General features: G+C 44.2%; 1 protein-coding gene across 1 annotated transcript; it reads right to left on the bottom strand.

The window, feature by feature from the left end:
- Window positions 1-3737: 3737 nt before the first annotated feature.
- LOC134503204 (ly6/PLAUR domain-containing protein 5-like) lies at window positions 3738-9913 on the bottom strand. The gene is made up of 5 exons (XM_063311888.1): window positions 9768-9913; window positions 8206-8358; window positions 6695-6880; window positions 6120-6251; window positions 3738-4819 (listed from the first exon to the last, which is right to left on the bottom strand). The coding sequence occupies exons 1-5, from the start codon at window positions 9841-9843 to the stop codon at window positions 4407-4409; spliced, it is 960 nt and encodes a 319-aa protein (XP_063167958.1). The 5' UTR covers window positions 9844-9913; the 3' UTR covers window positions 3738-4406.
- Window positions 9914-11063: the final 1150 nt, after the last annotated feature.

The following is an 11063-nucleotide window of genomic DNA, read 5'->3' as shown; positions in this document are numbered from 1 at the left end:
AATATATTAATACATCATCTAAATAGACCAAAACACCATTGAACAAGTGGTCGTGCAAGACCTCATTTATCAATTGCATAAAAACCCCAGGTGCCCCAGACAATCCAAATGGTAACACTTTATACTGAAAAGCCCCAAATGCACAATTAAAAGCTGTTTTCCATTCATCCCCCTCCCGAATGCGAATGCAATAATACGCCTCCCTTAAGTCCAACTTAGAGAAGATTTTCCCCCCCGCCAAGTGGGCTAACATTTCCTTGATGACCGGGAGAGGAGATTTGTTTAATAGGGACACTGCGTTTAACCCGCGGAAATCCGTGCATAGTCTTAAAGTTCCATCTTTCTTTGACCTAAAGAGTACTGGAGCACCCACTGGTGAACTGGCTGGTTCTATGAAGCCCCGCTGTAAGTTTTTGTCTATGAACTCACGAAGAGTAGCCAATTCCTTTGGGGTCATTGCATACACCTTTGGTCTGGGCAACTTTGCATTGGGAAGAATTTCAATGGCACAGTCAGTTTTCCAATGAGGTGGCAGCTGATCCGCCTCCTTCTCTCCAAACACATCGGCAAAGTCCTGGTATTGGTCTGGTAGCCCTTCCAACGGTAAAGCGAGGGTATGCAGCACTGACGCTGCTGCCCTCCCCACATTGTTATCCTCCTCATCATCCCCAGGAGGGGCTTTATAGAACCCATCTGCAAAAGTAACAGTTCGGTGTACCCAGTTTATACTAGGGTTCTGTTGAACAAACCAAGGCATGCCCAGAATGACCAAGGGACCACCCACCAGTGCCACCACAAAGGGCAACTTTTCCCAGTGGCTACCCAGTTGCAAAGCCACTAATGCTGTAGACTGGGTGACCGGTTTCCCCCCCAATATAGATCCATCCAATTGGGTGAAAATCATGGGACGTTTCAAAGGGAAAGTGGGTAATTCCAAAGCAGCTACTACATCAGGATGCATTAAGGAACGTGAGCATCCCAAATCAATCATAGCCCATAGTTCCACAGTTTTTGTACGGGAACCCAGCTTAAGTCTCACGGTCAACGTTGGGAAATTTCCACTCACTGAGACATGATCGCGCCCATCTTCCTCCACCTGCTCCTCGGCGCTTTTTAGAGCAGGTGGCTGGAGTTTTCCGCCGGTTGAGAGGTTTCTTTTTCGTCTTGTCCGCCATAAAACAAGTCAACACCCTCCACCAGCTCCGCTACTGTCACTTTCATCTTCCTCGGTGCCACTGGTGATTTCCCTGCCGATCTGTCTCTCCGTTCCTCTGGTTTCCTGTGGGGACATGCAGCTGCCAGGTGCCCCTCCTTTCCACACCGCAGGCACAATCCTTTGGCAAAACGGCTTTCCTTCTCTTCTTACCACGACCGTCTCACTGGTTTGCTAGCACTAGCTGCTGGCCTTGTAGGTTTTGCCATTGCTTGTTGTTTGGGACCTCTTTTAGTTTGAGTATACTTAGCTTGGGCTTGCTCAACCTTCGCAGCCAATTGTATCCACTCATACAGCGTGGCTGGGTCACCACGTACAACTGCCCATCGTAGTATATCTGGTCTTAGTCCATCTTTGAACATCTCTACAAGGGTGGTGGCAGACCAATCCTCTACTTTGCCAGACAGTGCTTGAAACTCAAGCGCATAATCTGACACTGATCTGGAGCCTTGAACCAACTCCCTTAGGGCTACCTTTGCTTTTTCCTCAGCTAGAGGATCCCCAAAATGCATTTTCATTGCCCACATGAAATCCTCAAAGCAATCCAACTCCAAAGCATCCATGTCAACCAGTCGCACGAACCAGTCTGCTGCTCTCTCCTCTAGTTGGGTCGCGACAGCATTAATCTTAGCCTGCTCCGAACGAAACACGCTTCCAAACTCTTCCATATAGCTTTGGGCATTAGTCAAAAAAAATGACAGCTTTGTAGGATCCCCATTAAACTTCACATTAAAGTCTCGATATTGGACCCTGGTTGGGCTATTGTGCCTCTTTTTGTGCTTAGCCTTTCGTGGCTGTGGCGGCTCTTCCTCCTGCACCTCTGGAGCTACTTCTTGAGCCTCTGCCAGTCGAACTTTCACACGCCTTCCCCCCTCCCGGCTCCGTCCTCTCTCCTTCCACTCCGTACTTGGGGAAGGTAAGGAGGCTTTCTTTGGAGGCCTGCTCGGCGGGGGCCCTCCCCCCCAATATTTCCGTTGCTTTCCCTGTTTGTCTATTGGGGGGGGAGGGGGTGTTGGGGACGTGGAGGTGTCAGGAGAGTCACTGCCTTCTTCACCTCCCGTCTTTTCCTTTTTCTGAGTGTCCCTGGTAAAGGTTAACTTTGCCAACAAATCCTCTATGGATTTCATCCTCGCCTCCAGTTGCTGGGATTTCTCCGCCTCCGTCTCCGTTGGTGTCACTGCTCTCGTCCTTTTGGTGATTTGCACGGTCGGAAACAGCGAGGAATACACCGGCTTGGCTGGGGCTGCTGGCGACCCATACAAGGGTCCCTCCGTTTTCTTGACCACCACTGACTTCACTGCCTTCTCCGTATCACAACTGGAATCCGTTGCCTCGGAGAGGTCATCCGACCCTGGCGTGAGAGTCCCCTCTCTCCGCGGTCCCATGGGCTCTCCTTCCCCACCTCTGGAGAGCTGACTTTCCCCCGAGCCGGTGGTTGGTTCTGGGGCAGTTTCAGTCATCGCTAACTAAACTCCTCACAGGAAACTGGATGGATGCTAGCGGACTGATATTAAAGATTCTCAGCTTTATGTAACGGTTGCCTATTCCAATAAAAGGAGTCTCACTAGTAATTACTAGAGAAAACTGATTTATTGAGTGAATAGTATGCAAAGTACGAAGAAAGCTGAGAATGAGCAAAAGCGCGCCAAATACAAACTTAAAAAGCCTTGCTCCCGTTGCGAACCCTCCCCTCAGGCTAGCATAGCAACCACCCACCCCAGATGCTAGCAACCGTTAGAACCGGCCTGAGAAAGTAACCTTGAACAGCAAAGATAACCCAAACATACATTCCAGAAGATCACAAGTTGCACAAAGGACATTTACCAGCGTGGCCAGGCAGGCACGCAACCACAGACATGACATGTGAAACGTTACAATGAACCATAAACATCGGAACGGGAACATGACACTCTGTTTCACTTGAACCCTGTGGATGTCTCCTCCCACTTCTCTTCCTTCTTTGATGAAGCTGGTTGATGCATTGAAAACACAGATGATGTTCCACTATATCCTCAAAATGACTGCAGAATCTCTTAGTAATATGGATTGGGACTGGTGCTGATTTATTTCCTTGGAGCGATGCATCATTTATTGATACCTTGGATATGCAAGCACATGCAGTTATGGAACACGTATGAATATATTGCCCACTGCTTGGTTCCAAAGATCTGCAAAGGCTTGTTTTCAAGGCAATTTCCCTGCTAAAAAAGCTAACTGCACCTCCAAATTATGATGCAATGCAACCTAAAACTGAACCTGTTAAAACATTGCAACAGAAAGTTTAACGCATTACAAACAAGCCTTATGTTGCTGCTTGAGTGGCAGGTTGTGCTTTAAATCGCATTTTAAGAGGAGCATTCCACTAACGTAGGGCCACTGCTGAAAAGTCCCTTTATTGCAGTGTTTCTCAACCTTGGTGGCTTTAAGATGTGTGGACTTCAACTCCCAGAATCCCCCAGCCAGGATGCTGGGTGGGGAGTTCTGGGAGTTGAAGTCCATACATCTTAAAGCAGCTGAGATCGAGAAACACTTATTTAGTGGAAGAAGTTTTAATCAGTAAAGTCTTAATCAATAAAGTCTTTGAGACTGATTCTACAACCTGAGCAAGTTCATAGGCTTCCACATTCCTTCCTTTAGATAACCAGTCTCCAAACTCTCTCAGCCTCTAAATATAATTCCATTACCTGTTCTTTAAATTCATCCTGGAAATGAATGCATTAAAACAAGAAAATGCAAGTGGTACCGTTGAAGCGTTCTATGCTCTGGCTGCTTTAATAACATATTCCAAAGCACTCCCAGCTTTGATCCTATTGAATCTGTATTATATAAAATTCATATTAAGTCACAGATAAATTATGTGGGCCTGATCATCTCACAATGGTTAGGCTGTAATCTGTTTTTTATGTTTATTTCTTTTACTATAGGATTAGGATTAGTTTCCTGGCCTTTGGGCTAAGATGAAGTGCATAGCAGGAAGCATTTGGGGTTAGGTGAGATAAAAGAGGGTCGGTCCATTAAAAAAGGCAAGCGAAGGTAGCCCCTTGCTTTGCTGCAGGAACTGAAACGGCTTCTGTTGGCACCATTGCCATATGTGATTTGTCATTTGTTCCCATTGCCCTCCTGCAGATATCTATGGCTACAAGACATCTTTCCCAGCTTGTCTACAGACTTTGAATCAAGGGGATCCCATATCTCACCACGATAGCCCTAGGATCGCACGTCCTAGGACTGTTACAAAGGAGCAAGTTGCCACAGAGGGAGCTCTTGAGGCAGTTATAAATGGCACAACAAATGAGTGGGCAGGAAATTGGGGATCAGCATTCCCAGCGTCATTATTATTGTCCTTACTGTAGCTGTCCCAATCTGGATTCATGGGGAAATAGCCCTCCCTGTGGTCAGGGCTTTTACTGGGAGATTCTATGGTGGGAACCAAATGCCCGTTGTTCGGGGCATAAGTTGCATTTTCTTTTGTATTGCAGAAACTGCCCACACAACAGGAGCTGCTCCGACTGATCAACTTTATGGAACCGAAGGATTGACTCTGGGGGACAGTACAGTTGGTGCTCTGCTTGCAAGTCTTGATGTAGGTGAGCACAGAGATGCTTCCTGGAAATTGGGGAGAGAAGAAGAGAGACAGGGGACATTATGGGGGAGAGTGTTATGGAATGTGTCTCTGAAGGGGGACGTGATGTGGTGGATTTCGGCAGTGCTGCTGGTTCTCAGGAAGGAGGGAGAACATTCCAAGGAGGTGGAGGAGATACGTAGAGGCACAGTCCAGGAGGCAATGGTGGGAAAACGAAGAGGTCCAGGATAGACCCGCCCTACAGCCTTCCCAGGTTATTTCCCCTGGGGTTAGGTAGAGTTGCTTTAGTCTGGCAAGATTCTGTCTATACAGGGTGAGCAAATAAAGAACTGAAGTTCGGCTGGACTGATTCTTGGTCATCCTTGGGCTGGGCCTGACAGAGAGTGGTGTTCTCCTCTTTTGAAGTCAAGGTTCGTTTCTACTTCCCATCTTTGCACCAGAGAGAAAAAGACTTGCTTGCTGGACATCCTCGTGCGCACACTAGCACATTGCTCAAAAGTGTTGTATCTTCCCTAACCAGTTTGCTGCAGAGCAGGGCTTCTCAACCAGGGTTCCGTGGCACCCTTGGGTTTTGCGAGTGGTCACTAGGATTCCCTGAGAGATCATAATTTATCTAAAAAATTATTTTAAATTCAGGCAACTTCACATGCAAGAGGTCAGTTTCATTCTTTATTTTGAGTTTATGTTCACGCATATTTACAGGCCTACCCAGGAAACGAATACAATAATTTTGTGACTTCTGGCCTCGCTTTGAGCCTGAATGTGCAGGGGTTCCCCAAGGCCTGAAAAATATTTCAAGGGTTCCTCCAGGGTCAAAAGGCTGAGGAAGGCTGATTCCTGTGAGTGCAAAGGCACTCACAAAAATACAGTGCATGTAATCTGCACACACCACTACCCACAGTGGCTGGTTTAGCAACAGAATTTTGAAATGGCACAACTCACTCTCTCTTTGGGCAGGCAATACACCCAGATCCAAACAATATTGGAAATAAACATGCTGGTATTAAGGCTGTGAGTTCCCTTTTTAAAAAAAAATCCATCGGAAGTCAGATATTGCACAGGCTGGACAACTGTGCTTAGCTGTCTCTCTGCTGTCCAATGCGTCTTCATTTCATCACAAATCTGGTTTTGCTCTTGGGTAATATGAGGCCAAGCCCTGAATGGTGCAACTTCCTTCTGTTCTCCTTTCCACCAAAACCCATTTCTAATAGCCTACAACATTTCCCCCCTTTCCTCCCTCCTACCATTTTAGAGATCCAGGCTACTTTTTGCAAGCTTTTCGTGACTGAGGTTTTCTTGCCAAAGAAGCTTTGTTGCACTGACCTGCTGCGACACTCATGGCGCCGAAATAGCACTGGTGGTAGCCTTTGCCGCATCTTACTTGGTCCATGATAACTTCCGAAGAGTCAAAACTGAGGCCGGAATAACATTGGGCTGAATCATTTGCTTCAGATGCTTGGATAACAGAGGAAAGGGAATGATAAAGAATGGATACCCCAATTTTTAACCAGCTCCTGCATCAAAACCCTCCTTTACGTGATTCGCATGGGTCAACGGAAACAGCCCCCCCTTTTATAGAACTGTCCCCCCTTTTTTTCTGCCAAGCCTGCTGTTGTCGCTCTAGAATGGCACAGTAGGCAGAAACTAGTAAGAATAGATAATATTTATCTTAATTATTTTATATAATTTATATAATTGATTAATATAAACATTATATTGATAATAGTTAAGATCTGCATGGCCCCAACATCTGTACCTGATCAATTTTGCTAGTTATTCAGCTCTCAAAGGGAAGGGAACTCTGCCTTCCTTTACTTTTTAAAAAAAATTCACGGGAAATATTCTATCTCCACAAATGAATACTCATAATCTATCTGGGGAGTGGAGGTGTGTTTTACCTTTGTTGTCATCAGGGTTCAGAAGGATTATTTCATCTGTGATGTTTGCATTGCACTGGTCATGGAAACAATAGGTCACGCTGGACTGGATGTTGTAGTGCGGATGACCAGTGGTGGTAGATTCTGGACCACCATATAGGTCCTTGGTAGCACAGCCTCTGTGGGTCACTAACAAAGCACTTCTATCTGAAGAAGGAGAAAAGATAGAAACAGTGGATTTGCATTATGGCAGACTTGCCAAGGACCTGGATGTTGGGAAATTTGATGCTAGGAAATCAGCTCTGGATGGATCAAGAGGTTTTGGTCTAGCTTTGAAGGTGGGGCAGCTTCTGACAACGTAGCCCAAGCAGCTCCTTTTGATTTGTGAGAAAAATTTATGTTATATAAGCTAAGCCAAAAGGGCTGCACAGATAACTTGGATTTTGGGGCCAGGGCTTCAAAATTCTAGCTTTTCTTTTCTTTTTTTTTCTGACTCTGCTTGTTTTATGGGAATGAGCTTCTTCTTGGCCACCATATTCCCTGAGAAGCCCATTCCAGTGAGGACTAGAAGTAGTCTGATTGCGTGGTAGGTAGCTTTTCTCTGAAGCTGGCCAATCAGCTGGGAGGTATCTTCCTGCTCACATTGTAAGAGGCTTATGGGGAAAAAAAACCCACCAGTAGATACCAAAGGAGGATTTTCATCCTTTGACCATATCTGGAGAAAGGAATAGACCTGTCTTAATTTTGCACTCTGGAGATACTTGGTGTTTTACAGTGCTCCACAACTGGGTTCCCTTCAGATGTATTGAGATTGCACCTCTCAGAATTCCCACTAGCAACTGGAAGGGATCACTAGGAATTGTTGCCTCAACAGATGTGGAAAGCACCAGGTTGGGGAATGCTTTGGTATGTGAAGTCATTGCTGATGCTTCTGTGTTGATTGGAGTCCAGATTTGGCCTGAAGGCACAGCTTTTAAACTTCTTTCTCAGGTCCATCTGCATTTGCAGCACCATGGTTAATCTGGGATGGATTCAATGTAAATGTCAGCTTTAATCCGTTATAAAACTAAGAGTGTCCTCATTCAACTGGGAGATGCAACAGATTGCTGCCAGCTGTTACTGATAGCTCCAAATAAGGAAAAGGTCCATTAGATTTTTTTCTTTCTGAACAAAGCTCTAAGGAAGTTGTTTCTCATTGTACATTTTATTGCCCCATGTCTTCAGGGTATCAAAAAATCTCTTGGCCTGTGTTGGAAGGGAAACACATGTTGCTCGGATTTTGATAGGCAGCCACTGAGTGTGTTGTGAGGACAATCTTACTGGAGCTGTGATGGGGACAGGAAAAGATTCATTTCCCTTCACAGCATATGGCAGAAAATACTTGATCTCCCCACCCTACAATATTACAAAAACAATGACTATTCAGCATCTAATACTTGCAAAAAGCTTAGTTCACTTTTTACTCCCGAATTCTAAATGCATGAAAAAGGCCATGTCTCATGTGACGGGTTAATTTAAAGACCTTTGCTTACCTATCCTGAGTATCAGCTGCACCTCCTCACAAGCATTTTCATTAGTGGAACAGTTGATCTTTTGCTCAGGTAAGGAAATCTTAAGCCCCACTGTGTCGAGCGGGTAGTTATTTTGAATGAGGGTGGAGCTGATGCATTCCAAGGCAGACGTACCTGGAAGGGGACATAAAAAAGGAGAACTTGGAAAAAATATGGGGATATCCTTGGCCTAAGGCACTTGTTCCTCTGCCCTTTTACAGCAAAAGCAGAAACTGAAAAGGAATATCATTCTGCAGTGAAGAACTTCCCAACCCAGGTAGACCTTGAAGACTTCCTTGGTTCCCTTGGCCATGGACTCCAGAGGTTGGGTCTACCCATCAATGCGATTCTGCATTTTCTTATGGATGAGCTGGGTTTGTTTTCAGGCACCATTGCTTTATTATTATTATTAGTTGTTGTTTTTGTTTGGTTTTTAATCCTACGTTTGCCACCCAAAGTTGCAACTGGGAGATGGGCAGCTACATCAATTGACTAACCACAGAAAGAATGCAAATGCATCCAGTTGACCTGTGGATACAGTTCTATTCCACACCCTTTTTATTCTTTCAGAGATGGACTTCAAAAGTAAATTGTAAAGAATGCCTATTCTAAAACATGATCAGTCTCATGAGCAGGAATTCAAAGATATCTGATTTATTAAAGAATAGTATGCAGGATCACAGAGAAAGCCGAGAACGATAAAAGCGCACCAAATGCAAACTAAAAGCCCTCGGTGCAAAGGTGATCCCTCCCCCCGTAGAATCTTCCCAAGTTCACAATCCCAGGTGCTCCTAACGGCTTCTGATGGTCTGCAGGAAAAGTCCTTGAACAGAGAACATAACCCAAACACATTCCATTGTAATGAACATAGATACAGAGCTTGGCACGAGGTCTCCCAGCAGCTCCCTCCCAAACAGAAACGCGCATCAGCGCCATGGCATGTGAAACGTTATGATGTATACTGTACATTGAAACAGTGGACATGACATAAACATACATTAGTCCAAGACTAACTTTTAAGTACTTTTATACCTGTGCTGGAAAAGGTCAGAAGCCACTGGTCTGCTAAGCTTTTTTGCTTACTCCTGGCACCGGTTTAGCTTTTCCTGTTTCTTTCTTAGATTTGTGTTCTGTCAGTCTTATATCCTACATTATGTGTCTTAATTATATCTTGAACAATTACTAATTACTAATAATAAAAAAATAAAAAAGTTACACTTTTGAATAAAAGCGTAATCTTGTTGTATCTGAAAAAGCCATTTCTTAGTGATTTGATCTTGAATCTTTTGCAAAAAGACAATTATGATTGCTGTTGGGATAAATAGATGCAACTGTGCTCTGAATTCTGATCAGATTAAAGTATCTTTCAAATGAAGAAAAAAAAAGTAAATATACATTACCTGCAGTGGTGTTTTAGAAGAATAACTTGAAGGAATACAGTAGTTTTCAGGGAAAAAAGGATTCTTTTTTTAAAAAAAAATTCTCCAAACATCAACAGCTTATGTTTACTGTTACAGGAATGAATGATAATAATATAATGGTACCTGAAATGAGACAGATCACCAGAAATCTGTGAAATAAAGAAGATACCGTCATTTTTCTCAGCTGGGTACTTTCCATGATCTTTTCCTAATGTTCACTGTGAGTGAGGAGCCAATCTTCAGGTGAGAGGTAAATGAAAAGAAGAAGCTTGTGAGTTTACACAGTTGGTTTAGCCATAATATATGTACATTAGCAAGTCAGAACTGGATAATAAAAAGGATTTCCTGTCACATTGAGAAGTTGGCTAATTTCTCAACGACAAGATTCTTAAAGGAGAAACGGCTACAGAAAGATGCTGAAAAATTGTGTATGGGCCTACACATGTACACGCATTGGTTCTTGAGAATTCCTTTCTCTTTTAGTAAATACATACACCAGTGGGTCTGCAGAGCATGTTAATCAGATTAATTGGATGTATACCATTCATTGAATCACACACCAAATGAGATGCTTTTGCACAAGTTAATCTGCAAAAAAAACACAAAACCCTGACCAGATTAGTGTTAGATTTAGCTTAGCATGTGGTGGAAAGGCAGGGGCTGACTGATTGATTGATTATGCGCCATCAAGTCATTGCTGACTCCTAGTGATCACATAGATAGATTTTATCCATAATGATCTGTCCCTAACCTGGTCTAACAGCCCTTCCAACAGTGCGCCCATCGCCACTGTGAGTCCATTCCTCATGCTGCTGCTCATCCTCTTCCTCTCTTTCCTTCCAACTTCTCCAGCGTTAGAGCCTTCTCCAGAGAGATAGGTCTTTTCATAATGTGTCCGCAGTAGGACAATTTGAGGCTGGTCATTTGTGCCTCAAGTGAGAACTCTAGATTGACTTGTTTGATGATCCATTGGTTTGTTTTCATGGCTGGCCACAGTATTCTCATGAGTCTTGTCAAACACCGAAGTTCAAAGGCATCAATACTCTTCCTATCCTGCTTTTTCAAAATCCAACTTTTGCTTCTGTAGAGCATCACAGGGAATACCATGGCTTGCATGGTTCTGATCTTTGTAGGTATAGACACATCACAGCATTTGAATTATCTTTTCCAAGGCCTTCATGGCTGCTCTATCAAGTGCTAGTCTGTGGATATTTGACAGGCAAGGCCTAGCCCTAGGTCTTGGAATAATTCATTAAAGGTTGCTGTGCAAGCTGAGAGCGCTGTCACCCTGCCACCACTTCTCAGTTTAACCTACAGGGTTCACTGGAAGTCTCCCATCCAAGCATTTACCCATCCTGACTCTACTTAGCTTTCAAATCCAAACACTTGCTGAGAATTAAGCTTTAAACCTTCTAAAGC

The sequence above is a fragment of the Candoia aspera genome, chromosome 10 (genome assembly GCF_035149785.1).
Source record: "Candoia aspera isolate rCanAsp1 chromosome 10, rCanAsp1.hap2, whole genome shotgun sequence".
Taxonomy (NCBI): domain Eukaryota; kingdom Metazoa; phylum Chordata; class Lepidosauria; order Squamata; family Boidae; genus Candoia; species Candoia aspera.
Note: the sequence above shows the minus strand (reverse complement) of the source record. Positions and strands in the feature narration are given on the sequence as shown.

Excerpts from the sequence above, each read along its gene's own strand:
- LOC134503204 (XM_063311888.1), bottom strand. The coding sequence starts at position 9,843 with ATGGAAAGTACCCAGCTGAGAAAAATGACGGTATCTTCTTTATTTCAC. Across the intron at positions 8,359-9,767 it reads GGTGATCTGTCTCATTTCAG|GTACGTCTGCCTTGGAATGC; the intron begins GTACCATTATAT and ends GTCCCCTTCCAG. Across the intron at positions 6,252-6,694 it reads GAACCCTGATGACAACAAAG|CATCTGAAGCAAATGATTCA; the intron begins GTAAAACACACC and ends CTGTTATCCAAG.